The following is an 18,544-nucleotide window of genomic DNA, read 5'->3' as shown; positions in this document are numbered from 1 at the left end:
CGCAATATTTATTCTCAGATATTTAATTGCTTATATCCATTCATGCAAGATATTTGCTTTCAAACCTTTAGATTTATGAGCAAACTCTATTAATCAATGGAAATGGACGTATATTATTATACAATACATAATAAGAGTCCACTTTCCACAAAATCATTCAGGGATTGGGAATGATTTAAAACTGTCCCCGCCATCTTGCGTTCTCGATGAACTTGTCTAACTAAATAACGCTCATGTAACTTGCCGTCCTCAGCAGTTTGCCCTTGATATGAAGAAATGAACAGGCTGTTGGACGGCATTAGATTTGAGCTGATTTGGAAGCAGTGACACTTCAGACTCGGGAGGGGGTAGTGAGTGAGCTACAAATGATGCATGTATCCTATGATTCACACACATTGAGCTAACCTCTTTAGCTATTAAAATATTTGTGAAACACGGTTAATTATTTACAAGTGACATAAATAGTAACAGGATACACCAAATATTCAGCTTTCTTGGCTACTTTTTAAAGGGATAGTTGAAAATTCTGTCATCATTCACTCACCCTCAAGTTGTTCCAAACCTGTATGAATTTCTTTCTTCTGCTGAACATAAAAGAGGATATTTTGAAGACTATGGAGATGATGGACCCCATCGACTACCATAGTAAGGACAAAAAAACACAAAAAAAACACTATGGAAGTCAGTGGGGCCCATCTACTGTTTGGTTACCAACATTCTTCAAAATATCTTCTCGTGTTCAGCAGAAGAAATAAATTCATGCAGGTTTGGAACAACTTGAGGGTGAGTAAATGACAGAATTTTACTTCTCTCTATCTCTCTCTCTCTCTCACACACACACACACACACACACACACACACACACACAGGCACAGGTCTAATTATGATTACGATCACTTTTGTCTAGGTAATGTCACTTTAGATATGAATTTTCCTATTTTTATTGTTTATTGTAATGGCTGTCATGCCTCATCTAGTAGGATTAATTATATGAATGCATATATTAATATTTATCAGGGTGTTTTGAGGTCACAGTTGAATTAGCTTCAGAAGTCAGCACTGATAGTACCGAGGGGGCTGTTGAAGAAATACCAAGTAAATTTGAGTTGAACGCTTGAGTTATAATCTCTTTCAGGCAGGATTTACTCAGCATTTCATGTGTTTTGGCTCTGTACAGAATAAGCAACTGAGAAACACAAAGACAGCACCATCATCTCTTTTTTTGACTCAATAGCGAGGTGGTTGGCAATCACAATGGCTACAACAACAAAAAAAAGTTAACAACAGATTTAATTATGCATAAGATGCAGTAAATATAAATTGCTTTACTATAAAATGCTCATATAATTATGCCAAACATAATGACGAAACCGAAAATTTATGGCACATTTTCCCCAGTATATTATGTATTACTTAAAATACATAAATGTGTAAAAAAAATATTTTGGCATTCAGATGTGTGCACAATACTTAATCTACAATTTTCTTGCGATCAACTTGCAAACAAAGCATACATGGAGGAAACATATGCACCCAAAACACATGCACTCTGATATAAACAATAATTCGCTAAGCCACTGCTTGCAGCATAGAAGGCACATAAAGATATAACACACAAGTGCCTTTGCATTGAGTACAGTAAAACATGCAAGTATGTAATAGAGTAAGGCGTAAGATGTGTATAAAATGTGGCGTGGCTTCATGTCCTCTGAGTGTCGCTGATCATCTGTAGCCTCTAATCGCTTCCACCACAGAGCTTCAGCAGTAGTTTCTTATAATCCCCTGAAGTGTCGCCCTATAAATGCACATTAGTTTGATTACAAATATTATTATGGATCTGTCATTTTCAATTCTCAAAAAATGTAAAGCATAGTTTGAGGGGTGGTTACACAGGCACTCACAGATATGGCTGTGTATAGAGATTTCCCATAAATCTTTGCGTATTCCTGACGAATGTCCAGCATGTCCACCTCAGAGCGGCTCACCATGATGCGAGTCAAAGTGCGATCCTTGGTTCCCGCTCCCTGTGCAACCAAAACAGCATCTTTTTTTTAGTTTTTGAGCGTGCTCTCATCTGAAACCCTCTCGAAACTCTTAGGCCACTTCCACCTTTCATCAAATCAGAATCCATGTACCGCCTAGTTATAACCAGTGTTCCCCCACAAATTATTTCAGCATTGAGCAAACCTTATAATAACATTACGGTTAATATTAATAATATTACTGTCGTTACAATTATAATGACATTATATATTACGTTATAATATGAAATGTTTTTTTTTTTTTTCATTATCAAACTTTCCATGAATTTTCCTGGCCTGGAAATGAGTTGAAAGTTGAGAACATTGTTCAACACTTCAAATCGCATCTTGCATTTCCAAATTAAGAATGGGCTATTCAATTGAGTTTTTATATTAAAACTGACATTAAACAAAATGAAATTAAATATAAAATAATAAGCAAATAAATGCATAAATAATTTTTTTATAAATATAAAAGTATAAAAATGTAAACTAAATATAATATTATATTTTATATATATATATATATATATATATATATATACACACACACACACACTTTTATATTATAATTTTATACTTTTTATTTATGTTTATTTAAAAAATAAAAAGTAACAATTCAAAAAGAATTTATTCTAATCTAGGAAAAAATTTTTTTTTATCTTTAACCAATGCTTTTATCTTGTGTTTCTGCTTTTTTTTTTTTGCCTGTGTTTTGATCCAGAGATTTTGTATCAGAAGATGTGTTATAGCGCCCCCTACCTGATTGCTGGAAAATTCCGTCAATGGCGAGGAAAGAGTTAACATAGTTTGACTTCAAACTAAATGACTTCTAAACTATAGCTTTGTTGTAATTAATCATGATTAGTCTTCCCTTTTACACTAACACTAGACAATACAGCTAAATCACAGAGAAGAATGAGTCTCACCTTCATGGCCTTGTAGAGTCTCTCAGCAAAGTAGGCCGGTGTGTTCTTGATGCATTTCACTGCATACAGAAACACAGATTTAGACTCACCATATGCAAATCACCCTGCAGCTAATAATACACGTTACAACACAGCAAGCAAGAGAATCTTGAAACTTAAATGGAAAAATAAAACAAAATGAAGACAGACCAGGCATTCATCTGAAAGTGAAAGTCATTTAAAAGAGAAAACCTGACTGTTCAGAACAGCAAACTGAAAAGACACACTAAACACACCTCGTTATGAACATGTCAGACTGAAAGGAAGTCATGCACTATGACACAGCAAGCACATATGTCAGCTACTTTATGTGTTATGGCACACTTATGGTTTATGAATCACGTTGTGTGATTAAAAACATATTACCACATATTTACCCTATTACAGCTTTACTCTTAAACGGGCCAGCAGGATGGAGAGCAAGTTAAAAAATACAATTATGAGGGTTTAATGAGAGGATTTCCTCAAACGATTATAGATGGCAGATCAGAAAGCTCACCGACAGCCAGCATGCCACTCTCCAGGTCTCCAGACATCTCCCTATCGATACTCTTCTCAATGTCTCTGCCACACATGTGCTGGTACTCATTAAACACTGTCAACAGAAACACACATAATGCCTTAATACAATTAATATTTCCGCAAACACCGAGATCACAAACAAACGGTCGTTAATGAGCATGGGAGAGTACAGTAATGAACTTTAAAACACAATCAATACTTTTATAATTACAAAGCAACACCAACATATTGTTCATTAAACTGTGCCCTCTGGATGAATGGAATACTAAGCTTACCATTTAATAAATATCGTGCAATATACACTGCTGTTCAAAAAATTTGGGATCAGTATGTTTTTGTTTTGTTTTGAAAATAATTAGTACTTTTATTCAGACAAAAGTATATTTACTGAATAACGACATTTATAATGGTACAAATGATTTCTAACGGTCTAATACTGAAAAAAGAAACATTGATAATAAGCACCAAATCATATTAGAATGATTTCTTGAGGCTCATGTGACACTCATGTGAAAAATTCAGCTTTGACATCACAGAAATAAATGACTTTTTAAGAATATTTTACAATATTCCTGTTTTTGACTGTACTTTAGATCAAATAAATGCAGCCTTAGAACATAAGAAAATGTCAAATGTTCAAAAAATGTCAAATGTCAAAAATGTCAAATGTTCAAAAACTAAATGTAAAAAATGATATGTTAATTAGATACATGTATGTCCAGTATTACATATCTTATGTAACTAGAAAATAGACAACTATCGACTGTCATATGGAAAAACAGGGAATGGCATAGTAAGTCGGTTGATTCAAGTGTTTCCGCTGGAAAACATGTCTAGTCATGAGTCATATTTCTCATAATGACAACTACAGCCTTGGCAAGAGTTGGTTGACTGCAAGGCCTGTTCTAAAACTGAAACTGTGGCTGCCCATGTGGCAGAATTTGGAAGTTCTTCACACTTTTAAGGCCCAGATATACTTCAAGCAAAATTGAAGAACTAATGTTCTTAAGCCGGATTTGAGCTAAAGCAGCAGCGATGTATAATACATCATAATTCAATATGTTACAGTACAGTAATCTTGACAAACAGGTTTGGAGATTGTGGTCTTTCCTTATTCAAGTAGAGATGAGCAGTACCAATTATCTAGAAAGAAAGCAATCTGTGGTTGGCACAGAGTGAACAGCCCTACCTAAAAAGGAACTTGATAAAAGAACACTACTATTCCAGTCAAAGGGTCATGACGTACCCGCTCTGAGGTGAGCTTTGCTCCGAGCACACAGGATGGCATTGAACTTAGACTCATCTGTGCCGAGTTTATTTTCCCCTGCTTGATACAGGGTCTGCAGGAGAACACAAATAAAGTATAGTAGGCACTCTTCAAAGACTGAAAAATGCATATTTATATATATATTTTTTAAACATGTCAATAATTACCTGAGCATCCTGTTTGGCTAATGATATGTCCACATTCTCACTCTCATCACGATTACCCTTTAAGATAATAACAGGAAGAAACACTGATTTGATATTGGCATCTGTCTTTGATGTTTCATTATTAAAATCACGTGCACTAACTTGGATGGGTTAATTGCAGAGGACTAATTCTGAGTATGGGTTACATGTCACTTTCACTTTTATAAAACAAAAGCACAGCATCTGTGTACCTGGGCAAGAGAGACCAGGAGTCTGCGGAAGTGTCCAGATGTGTCACTACTTATGGCATCCTCCAGTGTTTTCTTATTCTCTAAAACAGGAACACTGAGTGTTATCTATCACAACTCACCACGCTTAACTGTCAAGCTTTAAATTAAAATGCGTATGACATGTACCACATCCTTGATTGGGAAGTAATCAAATCTGTAATTGCAGAGGGAAGGAATTAAGTGATATGAGTCAAGTACGTACCAGCTTTGAAGAGTTGATTGATTTCTCGGATCTCTGCATTAGAGCGAGAGGCCAAGATTTCAATCAGACAGGCTTCATCTGTCCCTGCTCCCTGTGAAACAATCAGCAGATCACTTTTGTATTAATGGCATATCAAAACATCTAATCAAATATTTTTTTTATCCGTGCACCGTAAAGGAACAGTTCACTTTAAATGTAAGCTGTTGTAGATGCCTGTTCATTCTTTAGAAATTCTGCTTTTGTGTTTGGTAAACTGTTCCTTTAAGGCCCAGAGAGCAGTGTTACATATTAACCTATGGTTCAATGGCTAAATGATTATGACTTTTATGCTCACCAAGGCTGCATTTATATGAACAGTAAAAACAGTAATATTGCGAAATATTATTACAACTTAAAATAACTATAAATATAATTTATTCCTGTGATGCAAAGCTGTATTTTCACGAATTGTCACATGATCCTTCAGAAATAATTCTTTTTTTTTTCCTGAATTCTGTTAATAAAGTACTTTCACAAACCTTGATTGCCTCTTTGAGCTCACTTGCATCAAACTGAGCTGGAGTCTTCAACATGGCCAGCACCACTCTCTCAAAGTTCCCTGAAAGCTCAGACTTCAGGTCCTTGACCAAGTCCTGTAAACAATGGGTTACATGAATGCACAATGTTGCTTATCTTAAAGACCCCATAACAAAATATGGCCTTTGTTGTTAGTTTGTTAGCCATTTAGTTATTTTCTGCATTGAGGCTTTGATGATATATATGCTAGTGTTGACAAAATTATCTTTCAGTCTTCGTCCTTTGGGAAAATGGACCAAAAATACTGATGTCTCATCTTGTACTCAGGGGCGTTTACAAATATTTGTCCAATCAAATGCTCTCTAGAATGAGAACAGTCCCTCCCACTAATACCACCTGCCTCTTATTCTATAATAGCAAGTAGCAACTCATGATTCACAGCTGTTAAGAAATATGACTAGCTGTTTAAAATAAACCATGTGAAATAAATCAAAGCTCTAGAGGGACTGCCGCTCCATTTGCTGACCAGCAAATATCGAAAAATCTCCAATGCTCTACATTACCTTTCCATAGGCAGTCTTGTATGACACCAATAGAGGTACACGCTGCTTGTTGGAGCGACTTCCAAGCAAATTAATGATGGCTTGTTCATCAGTGCCTGTTGAAACATGTGCTTGTGTATTAGCAGCATACAATAAACAGATGAGTCATATTCAGGGAAAGCTCCAATTGTATTCCATGTCATTCTAAAATAAAGCTCTCAGTATTTGAACATCCGCCATCTGTATCACAAAGCGGTCAAACTTAACAAGATTAATAATAGATAGACATAAAAAAAAAAAAGAACAGAACACCCCCGAGGGAAATTAAGTGACGCTGCTTCCCAAGAGAGTAAAGGCCTCGATTATTCTTCAAGCGAAATCAAAGAAAAACATTTCAAACAAAATCAGGCCAAAATGAAGTTTGTTAACCGTTTGTTTCAGGCTTTTGAAACAGGAAAGTACGCTCCGGCTGGTCAACATTAGTCAATTTGGTTTATTACTCTATTACATAATAGCTAGGTTTGCTCTGCAGCTCCGCCTTCTTTGACTTGGAAATCTTCCTCATTTCTTCCGTTCAGTCGAAGTCAGACACAAGCAAAAACATGAACGTACTGGAGAGCTGCTTTATAGTAGAAACTGAAGTTGTAATTCTAATTGAAAGCGACACTGGCACTGTTTTTTTTTTCATGTTTAATACTGTATAGCTGCTTGCTTTAAAGAAATCTATTGTATAAAATGCTATATAAATAAACACTGTGACTTGACCGGAGGGGCGAATAGCAGAGCCTGTGCAAACATATCCATGTTGCCATGATCAGATGCTGTCTTAACTACTGTTTTCTCACCATTTTGTAGTGTATTTATTTTGTTATTGAGAGGAAAGCGTGCTGCACATTTTTACATATTCGTCTCAGAAGCGTGGGCAGCGTTCTCTAAGATTCCCAATTCTCAGGTATTTCAAACTTCTTTTCATCCGCAAGCGAAAAGCGAGAACTTCGCCGAGAGTATAGCAAGGCCTTAAGTGGAAAAAATGAACATGAAAAATAACCCACCGAAGCCCTTCATGGCCTTCCTGAGGACTTCCGCGTCTTTTAGTGGATCAGCTCCAGGGAAGTCTTGGATGGTCCCTCTGAATCCACGCTACAAATAAAACCACAGGGAAGTTGGGACAGAAATATATAATGCAATAAATTCCACACAAAAAAATAATGAATTATTTAATTGAGTTAATTTACTGTACATTGATAGCTGGAACAGCAGGTGCACCTCCTCCATAACCTCCACCGTACGCGGGCATGGACGGGTTTGGTGAGGGTGCTTTAGGATAGCTAGGCACGGAAGGATTGGGTCCTGGGGCGTTTGGGTAGCCCGGCATCTGCTGGCCAGGGGCTGGCCCACCAGGGTATCCCATTCCTGGACCTTGGGGCATACCTCCTCCTGGCTGAGGGTACAGGCCATAGGGCTGGTTAGGGGAGGGGGCTGGTGGGCCCCCAGGTTGGGGGGCAGGATAGCCACCAGGCACTTGAGAGAACATGGATGGATTTGGGCTAAATCCACTATTGGCAGCGAACTGATTTGCCTGTGATGGAAACATTTGAGGGGGGCGAAAAAAGCACAAAGCAAAAAGCGAGCATGACAGTTAGGACAGTAGAGGAGAAGTTTCAGGAAATTAAACATATACAGCCTTGAAATGACAATACTGACGGACAAAGAGATGATTAAGGCCAGGACAGGGAGATAAGGAGGACGTTGAACAAGTGTGCATTCATGGAAAGGTCTGTTTACATAGGGTGGCTTTGCACTGAAACGTTTCTGTTGACTTAAGCCACTTGCATCGTATTGCAAATGGTTGTCACAGAGACACTGTTTTGTAACATTTACATGATGGAAGAACTTCCACATTCACAAATGTTCCCTTGCTGTAACCCTTAAATGCGGAAGTACTGCAGAGGAGTAATTAAACCAGTTCTTTTAGTCTAGCAAGTGGTTAACCAATGTGTGTGTGTGTGTGTGTGTGTGTGTGTGTGTGTGTGTGTGTGTGTGTGTGTGTGTGTGTGTGTGTGTGTGTGTGTGTGTGTTTTAATGGCTGAAACTAACACCAAAATCTAGAAAGCAAGGTAGCCGATTGCAGGAATATTCGTGTTTCTTCATCTATTAGGCATTTTTACGTCCCAGAGGTTGAACTACACCCAAGGGCAGCATACATTTTAAATTATGACACAGGAAATTCCTTTTTGTGACACGAACTTACCCTTGTAAAAAAGAAGTGTGCTTAATTGGTTTAAATATGTACTTGTAGTGTACTTCAAATATTAAAAGTATATATATATATATATATTTTTTTTTAAACTCTACTTGCAGATAAAATAATAGTATTAAATAAAAGGTCACTAAAATGTACTTAAAAAGGACACTTTCTAAACACAAGTGCACATTTAAATAGTGGACTTTGTAGTCATGTCAAATTATAAGCTTTACTTTAAAGTACATATTAAATCATTGTTTTATTAATCTTGTCACTTCAAAAATGTACACTTTTTCTGTGGTGTTGACTAACATACATGTAAAGTACTTGATTATCCATTTACTGTCGTGTGTTGTCCGATGTTGCAAATGTGCAATTATACAAATATAGTTAAATACATACAATTTTCAATAGAAATTATATTAAAGTATATTTTAGTTTACCATAAAGGCTTGTCAGTATATTATTCAGCAGTGCAATAAATAAATAAATACGCTAAAATTCTAAAGTTTGGGGTCAGTAAGACTTTAAGAAGCCTCTTATGCTCACCAAGGGTGCATTTATTTGATCAAAAATACAGTAAAAACTGTAATATTGTCAAATATAATTCCATTATATAAAATATAATTCCAATTCCAAAGTGTCCCAAAACATTATATTCAGTTTGCACTTAAGTATATTCTTTTTAAAGTCCAACTGAAATCAAAATGGACCCTATTTACTTTGTTAGCGCATATTACTAGTCTTGTGGTGAACAATTAATCCGTGCAAGTTAAAACACGGAAAAAAATGTTTTGGCTTCGTAATCTTTAATCAAAATCTGAAAATGCCCCTCCTCTCTGCATTGGAAGACCTTCCCTGATGACGTATGCTTGACGGCTTGGGTTGAGAAACGCTTAACCACTCCCCTCAAATCGTTAGTCTGTAATGAGCGAGAGATGGAGAGGAGGAGCACTAGAGTAAAACCCTGCCCTCTGTTCAATATTCCTTTTCACTGGGAAATACGTCACAGCACTGGAACTTCCGGTTCACGCGGACTTTATTATTTCTGCAATAAGTACTCTTTTTTAAAAGTATGCATAGTGTACTTCCTTTTCACAAGGGTTAACTTCAAACACATTTAAGTAACCCTCCCCGCCAGAGAAAGAAACTCAAACAATTTCCATTCTTAATGATATTACTTAATAATTAATGCTTTGAGGTTTTGTCTTGGTTTCTTAAGTAATTAGACAATGTCTATGCTTTTGAGTACATCACAGTTTTGGGTGAATTATTGCCCTCCCTCGCTGCAATAGTTAAATGGATCCACACTTGTTCACATTTCCTCTGTTGAGTAAATTTGATTACGGAGAAAACTGTAAAGAAGCTTGTGCATCAGTAAATTGAATAGGGTCAAATTTGTTGGTCAAAGCACATTTGGATGACAGATAAATTATAAAAGATCAATGTCATGGTCACAAGAGCACAGTTTTGTAAAAAGCTGATTAAGAAAGGATTTGATGCAATTTCAGCCAAGGCTGTGGATTTCATGCTGACTGGAATCAAATTACCTGCATCTGTTGAGAATGGAGACCAATGTCATTTCTGAGTATGCATTACATCATCGTTTCATTGATGAACTTACCATTCCTTGGATATTTGATGCATTGAATCCGGGATTCGGCAAATTATCCAGGCCAATAGGAGCACCCCAACCTCCTGCAAATGCATGCATTTAAAAAAAGCAAGAACATAAACAAAAACCTAAAACCCCACACAAATTATGACTGAACAATATCAATGCACTTCACAGTTAACATGACATCAAAACTGACCACATTTACAAATAATTAAAACATGTTCCTAATCTTATTGTGCATGGTTCTCTGGACCGGTGCATGTTATTCCAAATAGAAAAATCTAAAAACTTGGTCTGCCTTTGAAATTACTTTTCTTTCCGACTGATGTCTCAGATCTTTCTTACTTTTCAAAGCACCTCCAATCACCTGACTCCATTCTGCAATATAATGTCTCTTAAACATTCCAGCCTATTTTTCACAATCCCAAAAATTCATATCGTGCATCTCGCTTATTGACTATCCTGTCTCACATGTCAGATTACAGAAATAAAATGGGCTGTGAACATCACTTCATGCTGGCTTCAAAATACAGTGTGTATAGGGGAAATCTGGATACTTTGTGTATCACATGTCAGACTAATAATAATCTAGACATCAACTTTTGATCATTATTCTGTGCGCAATACCCTGAGGGCCCCGCATCACCCCATCTTGTAACTATATTTAAAAAAAAACTTTTTCAGTTCTGAACCTGTTTTGATGTGATATGACAAAACAGAAACACTGATGAATCCAGAGCAGCAGGTTTTGTTATGGTAATAAGAAGGTAACACTGTGCTGACACATAATTAAGCTATTTCTACTAGGGGTTTCTACATCTAGGCTACTTTTAAATATAAAATTGAACTCTTATAACTTGTATATTTGGTTAGTTGACATGGAATAATGGACTTTTTATGATTAATTGAGTAAATTACCATACGGATTACTTTTCAAATTCATTTGCCAAACCACAACACCATTTAAAATGATCGAGTGAAGGCAGAAATAAATAAATACACTACAATTCAAAAGTTTGGGGTCAGTAAGACTTTTTTAAGAAGTCTCTTATGCTCACCAAGGGTGCATTTATTTGATCAAAAATAGAGTAAAACCTGTAATATTGTCAAATATAATTCCAATTTAAATGAATATTTTCTATTTGAATATATTTTGAAATGTGATTTATTCCTGTGATCAAAGCTGAATTTTCAGCATCATTACTCCAGTCTACAGTCAATGTCACATGATCCTTCAGAAATCATTCTGATATTTGCTGATTGGTGCTCAAGAAGCATTTTTTATCATTATCCATGTTGAAAACAGTTATGCTGCTTTACAGAACAGAACAGTTCAAAAGAACAGCATTTATTTGAAATAGAAATCTTTTGTAACATTACAAAATTTACTGTTACTTTTGATCAATTCAATGCAGCCTTGCTGAATTAATATATATATTAATTCAGCAAGGCTGCATTGAATTGATCAAAAGTAACAGTAAATACTTGTGGTTTTATATATATATATATAAACATAACCACAGAATCTAATTCTGGGAACAAAACTGCAGTCATTTTTACAAAGTTTTTTTCAGTATGACCAGCCAGATATAATACCAGATAAAACAAAATAGCAAAAACTAGCAATCTGTTTCACTTTTAATTTGATATGTAATGCATGTGACTTTCATCAAATATGAATACATTCATGTTTGCCGGCGCTTTCATCTTTCATCGTATAGTAAACAATGTGACATTCATAAAGTAGTAAATAATGAACAAATCATCTGTTTGCAATGCACTACATGAATGTGCGCAATACCTCTAGAGTTTATGTTCTCTCATGTGTCTAGGAGTTAAGCACCACAGTGAGACCATGATAGAGCAGAGGCAAAATGTACACACTGACAGCCACTTTCAGTTTCTGTATGAGAAAGTGTCATGGCATCCTGTTGATGCTTAGAACCACTACTGCAACTGATGGAGATACACCGGATATTGGCTACCCTGTCTGAACAGATCAGATTTCATCTGACAGTGCTAAAGATCAGATCTAAAAATAAAATCAGATTTGTGAGCCTTAGAGTTCAGAATATTCAGATGAATAAAATACTACTGGTAAACAAAACATAGGAAGGTCAAAATTGCTAGCATGTATACACACCAAACAAAGCATATTTTGGTATGGAAAAATAGCTAAACCAACCATATTCTGGAAAATGTGTGAGACACGAGCCAACAAGTCAAGGGTTTCCTCCCAAAAGAACATGTTGTGAAACATTCTAATGTGTTCATTCAATAATATAATCCATGTGGCCTCTGGCACAAAAACCACCCACAGATCTCTGGGTCTCTCAAAAGAAGAGCCTCTAATAGAATGCACATCAGTACAAGATAATGCTAGAAGCCAGCTAGCATTTTTGACAAACTATATTTATTTATTTTTAGCTCCACCTAAAAATTCCACATTACAATGTCAACATCACTGTTCAATGAAAGCACCACTAAACAAAGTTGGTTTGTCCACTGACTTTATGACTAAAGTGTCCATAAAAACTTCATAATTCAACATTTCAAACACAAACCACATTGAGTATGATGCAAGGAAATGCATTGTCCACACTGCACATATGTAAATCATCTATTCAGATAACATTCAGATAAGTGCAGTTTCCTGGTTTTACTTTGGCTCACCTGAGGGTGGAGGAGCAAACTGCCCTGGCTGGCCGGGATAAGCACCTGGCTGGCCGGGATAGGCACCTGGCTGTGACGGGTAAGCACCAGGTTGGGGAGGGTATCCACCTGCCTGTGGGGGGTACATCCCAGGTTGAGGGGGGTAGCCCCCTGCAGCAGGAGGATACGCCCCTGGTTGAGGTGGGTATCCACCGCCCTGAGGAGGATAGCCCGTCTGGGGAGGATAGCCTGGATAACTCATTGTCCTGCGGGAAATTGAAAAAATAGTTTCTTTTACCAAAATTGCGTGAAAATTAAATCTTCATAAGCTTGGATTGGAGATCATAATAATAATAATTAAAAAAAAGATTGCATAAATTGCTTAAAAAATGCATCAGAGCAAAGTCAATGGGAAGGTAAATGCCTGAAATAAGCAGTTAGCACAAGCATGTTTCATTCGATGGCATAAAATACATCAGTAATACCTCATTCTTGATTTAAGCTTTTATGCTTCTTGAAAAAGGTGGTTGCTAATATGCGGCTAAAGGGGACTACAGATGCTGTCAGGGACATTTTCAGTGTGATGTTTAAAGGTATAGTTCACCCAAGAATGAAAATTCTGTCATTATTTACTCACCCTCATGTCGTTCCAAACCCATAAGACTTTAGTTCATCTTCGGAACACAAATGAAGATCTTTTTGATCAAATCTGAGAGCTTTCTGTCCCTCCATTGACAGCTACGCAACTACCATTTTGACGCTTTAATTTTTAAATGTGAATAAAAGCCAAAATTCAATCTGTTCATCATATAAAGCAATCAAATCTCTTCAGAAAATTTGGACCAAACCGCTCAATTCATATGGATTAGTTTTACAATCTCTTTATTAACTTTACGTAGCTGTCAACAGATAGACAGAAAGCTCTCAGACTTCATTTGAGTTCTGAATATGAAGGAAAATCTTACGGGTTTGGAACGACATGAGGGCGAGTAACTGATGGGTGAACTTTTGGATGAACAATCCCTTTAAACATCACGCTGAAAACTAATATATTTGCTAATTTGTTTTTACAACTTGTTGAGTTTATACTCATGCTCTCGCAAACTATTTTAACTCAGACTTTCAAACTTGTAGATTTTAAATCAAGACTGAAAAAGTTGTCAGAAGCTTAGTGGTGGAAGTGTTGAAGCTTAGTGTTGAAGTTGTGCAACCGTGCCGTAGTTTGTTGTATTTAGGTTTCAACATTCATAAAATGCTGTTAAGGTTATCTTGATACACAAAACTTGTAAGAATCATAAACTATTGTTGGTCATAGAGCTCATTTTCTGCAACAATGGGAAAATCCTTTAGGTAGGCTTTTTTATCGGGGAAAATAGTGATGTCAAAGTTCAGATTGGCCTACAAAAATACATCATCACTGCAGAGCTCCATTTAAGGGGATACATAAGCTTTCCAAACATTACTCTGCATCTGCTCTTGTGCTGCTTGTCAACGAGCCCTCAGAGAGCACAGACTGCTGTACATCTGTAGCTGTAAATCATGATCTGCTTTATATGGTTACTAATGCATAAAAAGCTTTTGATAAATCATATTGTCCAATTTAAATCAAAATCACCCCAGAATTGTGTAAATGGCCAGATTACTGATATTGCTGGCGTTGATTCAGTTTTAATAAAGTAGCCTAGGTCATTGGCTCATTAAATAGTTTTGCAAGCATGTTCTATCATAGAAAAACATCACTCATTTCCTTTTAGGTCGGTTTGATGACAATAATCAAAAACTGACACCTTCTGCTGTGTTTAACACCTGACCTGAGATGTTAAGCTTGAGATGATGGTCTGCAAAGCAGAGCAACATTTCCCTTTAGTGTGCCAACAACTAGCATGAAAATTGCAACACGTGTCAACAAAAAAACTTTTTTTATACATAAACTTATTTATTTGTAAAATAAAAACTAAAATATTAAAATCGCAGTCTACTTCACTCTTCTTCTTTTTTTTCTTTTTATGACATGACTGCTCAGACTTCTCAACATTTCCTTTGAAATGCACCAAAACATAAACCCTAAGTGGAAAATAGTGGCTATGCTCTCAAATTCAAGCCCTCAATATTTATTTTATATACCAAACATTAACAGCAGTCAGTGCGTCTCAACGAGAAGTTCCCCTGTGGTCCAAACCATGGAAACACATTACATAAACTACAGCTGAAGCTCTGCCGTGCTGCTATAGAAAACTACAGTCATGTTCAGGAAGTAAAACTCCCATTCATATTTTCCAAAGGGAAATTGATTTTAAGTGATAACGTATTAACCTTTCAACACTAACGTATCAAGAGCTCTGAGGTTGTTAAATTACGGTACAGTACATGCTTCTGTAGAAGCCACAAGTCAGTGTTTTTAAACGCAACATTAAAAACATAAAATTTTTGCCTATCTAAAATAATAGGCTACATTGCAGTGACAGCCCACCCCAAAAATAATGAGGTCAATCTCCTGATTGAATAGTATGTACGGTTTTTGTGTACAACAAGTAGAGAGATGTGAACAGGGCTAATAAGATCTTTTAGTGTGTGTTGCTTTTTTCAACTGTGGTTGGTGTAATTTGATCTGAGCAGCATCATGGGTAATGTGCTTTTCACCAGAAATACCACTGTTAAACAGGATTATTTTAAAAATAGCTGAAATAACGCGGGCTGACATCTTCAGCAGAGGCAAATACCATTGATTAAAAACCTTGTAGCTTTCTAAGTTAACGTACAAAATCAATTTTGAGAAAAGTTTCAAGAAAGTTTTTACTCCCGGAACCCAACTGTTGAATTCTATAGACCTAAATCTGGTCAGACACCATATTGAATTTAACACTGATGTAAACAAGGCTGTAAGGGATAGACTTACAGTCTTTACAATGGCACAAACTGTAGAAAGATCCTAGATTATGTAATTTTCATAACCCACAACTTTCAAAGCTAGTTTTTGTCCACTGAAATTTTTCTTCTGAAAGATTTTTCGTCGGCTGGACAATGTCGGTTAAACAACAGTAGGATCTATTGAAAACAGTGTACTTCTATCCTTCACAGCCTCATTTTCATTCCTGTCAAAAAATAAATATGGCACTACCCTGACTAAGGTCTATAGGAAGCAGTATCATGCTCTTTTGCCTATGCTAAGTAACTAACTATTGAGGCAGTGAAGAAAGGCAATGCTGTCTGCAGCAGAGAAAATACAGTACACTTACAGTGCATGGGGTGCAAATTATATGGATAACATGATAGGAGTGGATAAGATAATGAAAAATGGGCTTTTATAATCTTGCTCATTGACCCTTGGCACATTGCCTTCGACTTAGAGATGTCCATACTTTGTAAACTTACAAATAGGCCAGTATAATATTTAGCCTATGTTCATGCTCTATTTGTGGTCATGGAAACTAATACTGATGTATTTGAAAGTTATGCACTTTTCATACAGTCTTATCACCTTTACTCAGTGTGTGGTTTGTCATAGCGCCTCAACATCTGCCATAAAACACATTAGAAGTTGTGTAGAAGGAAGGGGCAAACAGACTTTAAGAGATGAACCCTGCTATAAAAAGCACCACACCTCAACATATGATGCAATCCACACGGTTAAGATTTTCAAACTTATGGATCACAATGGGCCTCATTTGTCAATCTAACATAGAAACGAGTGCAGAAATCATCTTATGACACATTATGTCATCTTATGAAACATTCGTATGCCAACAATCCCATTGTTGTTAATAAATGTGGCTGCTGATTCCAACAATTCCAAGACAAATTTATTATGCTGAATGCAAGTGCACCCTAACTCAAAAACTTGAAACCTGACGTAAGATTTGATTGTAGCCAGCAATCACGTATACTGATAAATGGCAAGTTTTGCGTGGAAACGACCGCACGTTCGTTTCATAAATGAGGGGCACCATGTTTGTTTCAGTCTGGCCTTTACAATCACACATTGTTTAGGGCAGGGAAAAAAAGTGTTTTTGTTTGGCCTAATTTTTAAGAATGTTAATGCTATGCTTTAGAATGTCAAAACGCCGCTATCTATCACAATACCAACTCTTTTTGACTGTAAGAGTTTTACTTTCTCTACAGCAGGGGTCTTCAACAGGGCAAGATTCCACCAATTATTTTTGTGAAATAATGAAAATATGTGTTAAAAATATATTACATGAAATTAAACCAAAAAATACAGGTAAATGACTCTGTACATCTGATTAATTTAATGACTCTGCAAAGTAAACATCATAAAAGTATGTAAATAAATTAATATGGTACTATTTACTTTTTAAAATGCAAGCTTAAAATGCAACACTTAAGGTTCTTTATTAGCATATGTTTCCACAAAGAACCGTTAACATCCATGGAACATTTCCATGCCAAAAAAAGGTTATTTATAGTAGAAAAAGGATGTTTAGATTATTGAAATGTTCTTAAAACTAAGAAAAATATATTATTAGTTAATTGATAGATTTTAATATCTCTCTCTCTCTCTCTTATATATATATATATATATATATATATATATATATATATATATATAAAAGACAACTTCACAATACACCAACAAAGTGGTAATAAAATATCTTGAAAATTAGAAGTGTTAAAAAAAAAAAAAACTCTCTTTTATTACAACATATTTATAGAGAATTCCTGCGAGAGCCCAACACAGTAACAACATCTGAACACTATTATGTGCCCTAATTATTTAAGACGAGACATATTTCCATTGAGGCCTAAATTACAAGTGGCACTATTTGCTCAGTCAACAACAAAATATGTGATTACCCAGATATCCAAACTTACATTTTGATCTATCCCACAAAACAGTGACAGTTCGAGTCTTGTCTACGTTATCGCAACTGTATTTAAGACAAAATGTTCTGTCACATTAAAACATGTTTTCGCTCCATAAAACATTACACTACAGAATTTACTGGATTTTCCTGGAGAATATTGAATTAACTGGAACCTCAAATATGCGAAGCGAAGATAAAAGACATAAGATTATCAATATCAACATTATGGGCGGATCTCTGAAAATGTTAGCTGGAAGAAGGCTTACAAGACGCTTAAAATAACGCAGTGGTATGCAGGAATTACAGAACAGAAACCGCATAAACGTTTACATAACAGCTCATTCAATGTCGTTATAACTATTTGAATAGTATAAACGTTAAACAGACCGCATTATGGTGTAAAAGAGTATATGTTACTTACAGTTTAACAGAAGGCCGTCACTTCCTAGGTAACGTACAGAGTACCTCTGTGCTCGAGCGTGAGACACGCAGCGTAATATTTAATGAGGTGGGTGGGACTCATACTTTCCATGACTGTATCACACCAAACAATCTTTAACTAAACACAAAACATATGACTCTTTCGTTCACCATGACTCACGTTGTTTGTTAATAAAGGAATGACTATTGTAATCTTTCCATAAGCCTGTCAAATATGGCATGCATAACCTATTGCAGAATACAGTTTAAAAGAGTAACGTTAGTTGCATAAAATGCGTTGTTATCACTTTA

General features: G+C 36.0%; 1 protein-coding gene across 2 annotated transcripts; it reads right to left on the bottom strand.

Annotated features, from left to right (window-relative positions):
• Window positions 1-1,200: 1,200 nt before the first annotated feature.
• On the bottom strand, window positions 1,201-18,362 carry anxa11a (annexin A11a). Of its 2 annotated transcripts, none has more exons than XM_084391703.1 (15): window positions 18,234-18,362; window positions 13,011-13,255; window positions 10,344-10,417; window positions 7,715-8,053; window positions 7,527-7,614; window positions 6,496-6,590; window positions 5,935-6,048; window positions 5,417-5,507; window positions 5,176-5,255; window positions 4,946-5,002; window positions 4,758-4,851; window positions 3,489-3,584; window positions 2,951-3,009; window positions 1,902-2,024; window positions 1,201-1,795 (listed from the first exon to the last, which is right to left on the bottom strand). In XM_084391703.1, the coding sequence occupies exons 2-15, from the start codon at window positions 13,249-13,251 to the stop codon at window positions 1,736-1,738; spliced, it is 1,611 nt and encodes a 536-aa protein (XP_084247829.1). In that variant the 5' UTR covers window positions 13,252-13,255; window positions 18,234-18,362; the 3' UTR covers window positions 1,201-1,735. The 2 variants fall into 2 exon arrangements, with proteins under 2 accessions (XP_084247829.1, XP_084247830.1); XM_084391704.1 differs by having other exon boundaries at window positions 7,715-7,915.
• Between the last annotated feature and the right edge of the window lie 182 nt (window positions 18,363-18,544).

This window comes from Rutilus rutilus, assembly GCF_951802725.1.
Source record: "Rutilus rutilus genome assembly, chromosome: 20".
NCBI classification, from domain to species: Eukaryota; Metazoa; Chordata; class Actinopteri; order Cypriniformes; family Leuciscidae; genus Rutilus; species Rutilus rutilus.
This window is presented reverse-complemented; position numbering and strand designations above follow the sequence as displayed.

Bases quoted from the DNA above. Each gene is read 5' to 3' on its own strand.
- anxa11a (XM_084391703.1), bottom strand. From the start codon at position 13,251: ATGAGTTATCCAGGCTATCCTCCCCAGACGGGCTATCCTCCTCAGGGC. The intron at 8,054-10,343 runs GTAAGTTCATCA...TTTCCATCACAG, and splicing joins CATCAAATATCCAAGGAATG to GCAAATCAGTTCGCTGCCAA. The intron at 3,010-3,488 runs GTGAGCTTTCTG...TTCTGTATGCAG, and splicing joins GAGTGGCATGCTGGCTGTCG to TGAAATGCATCAAGAACACA.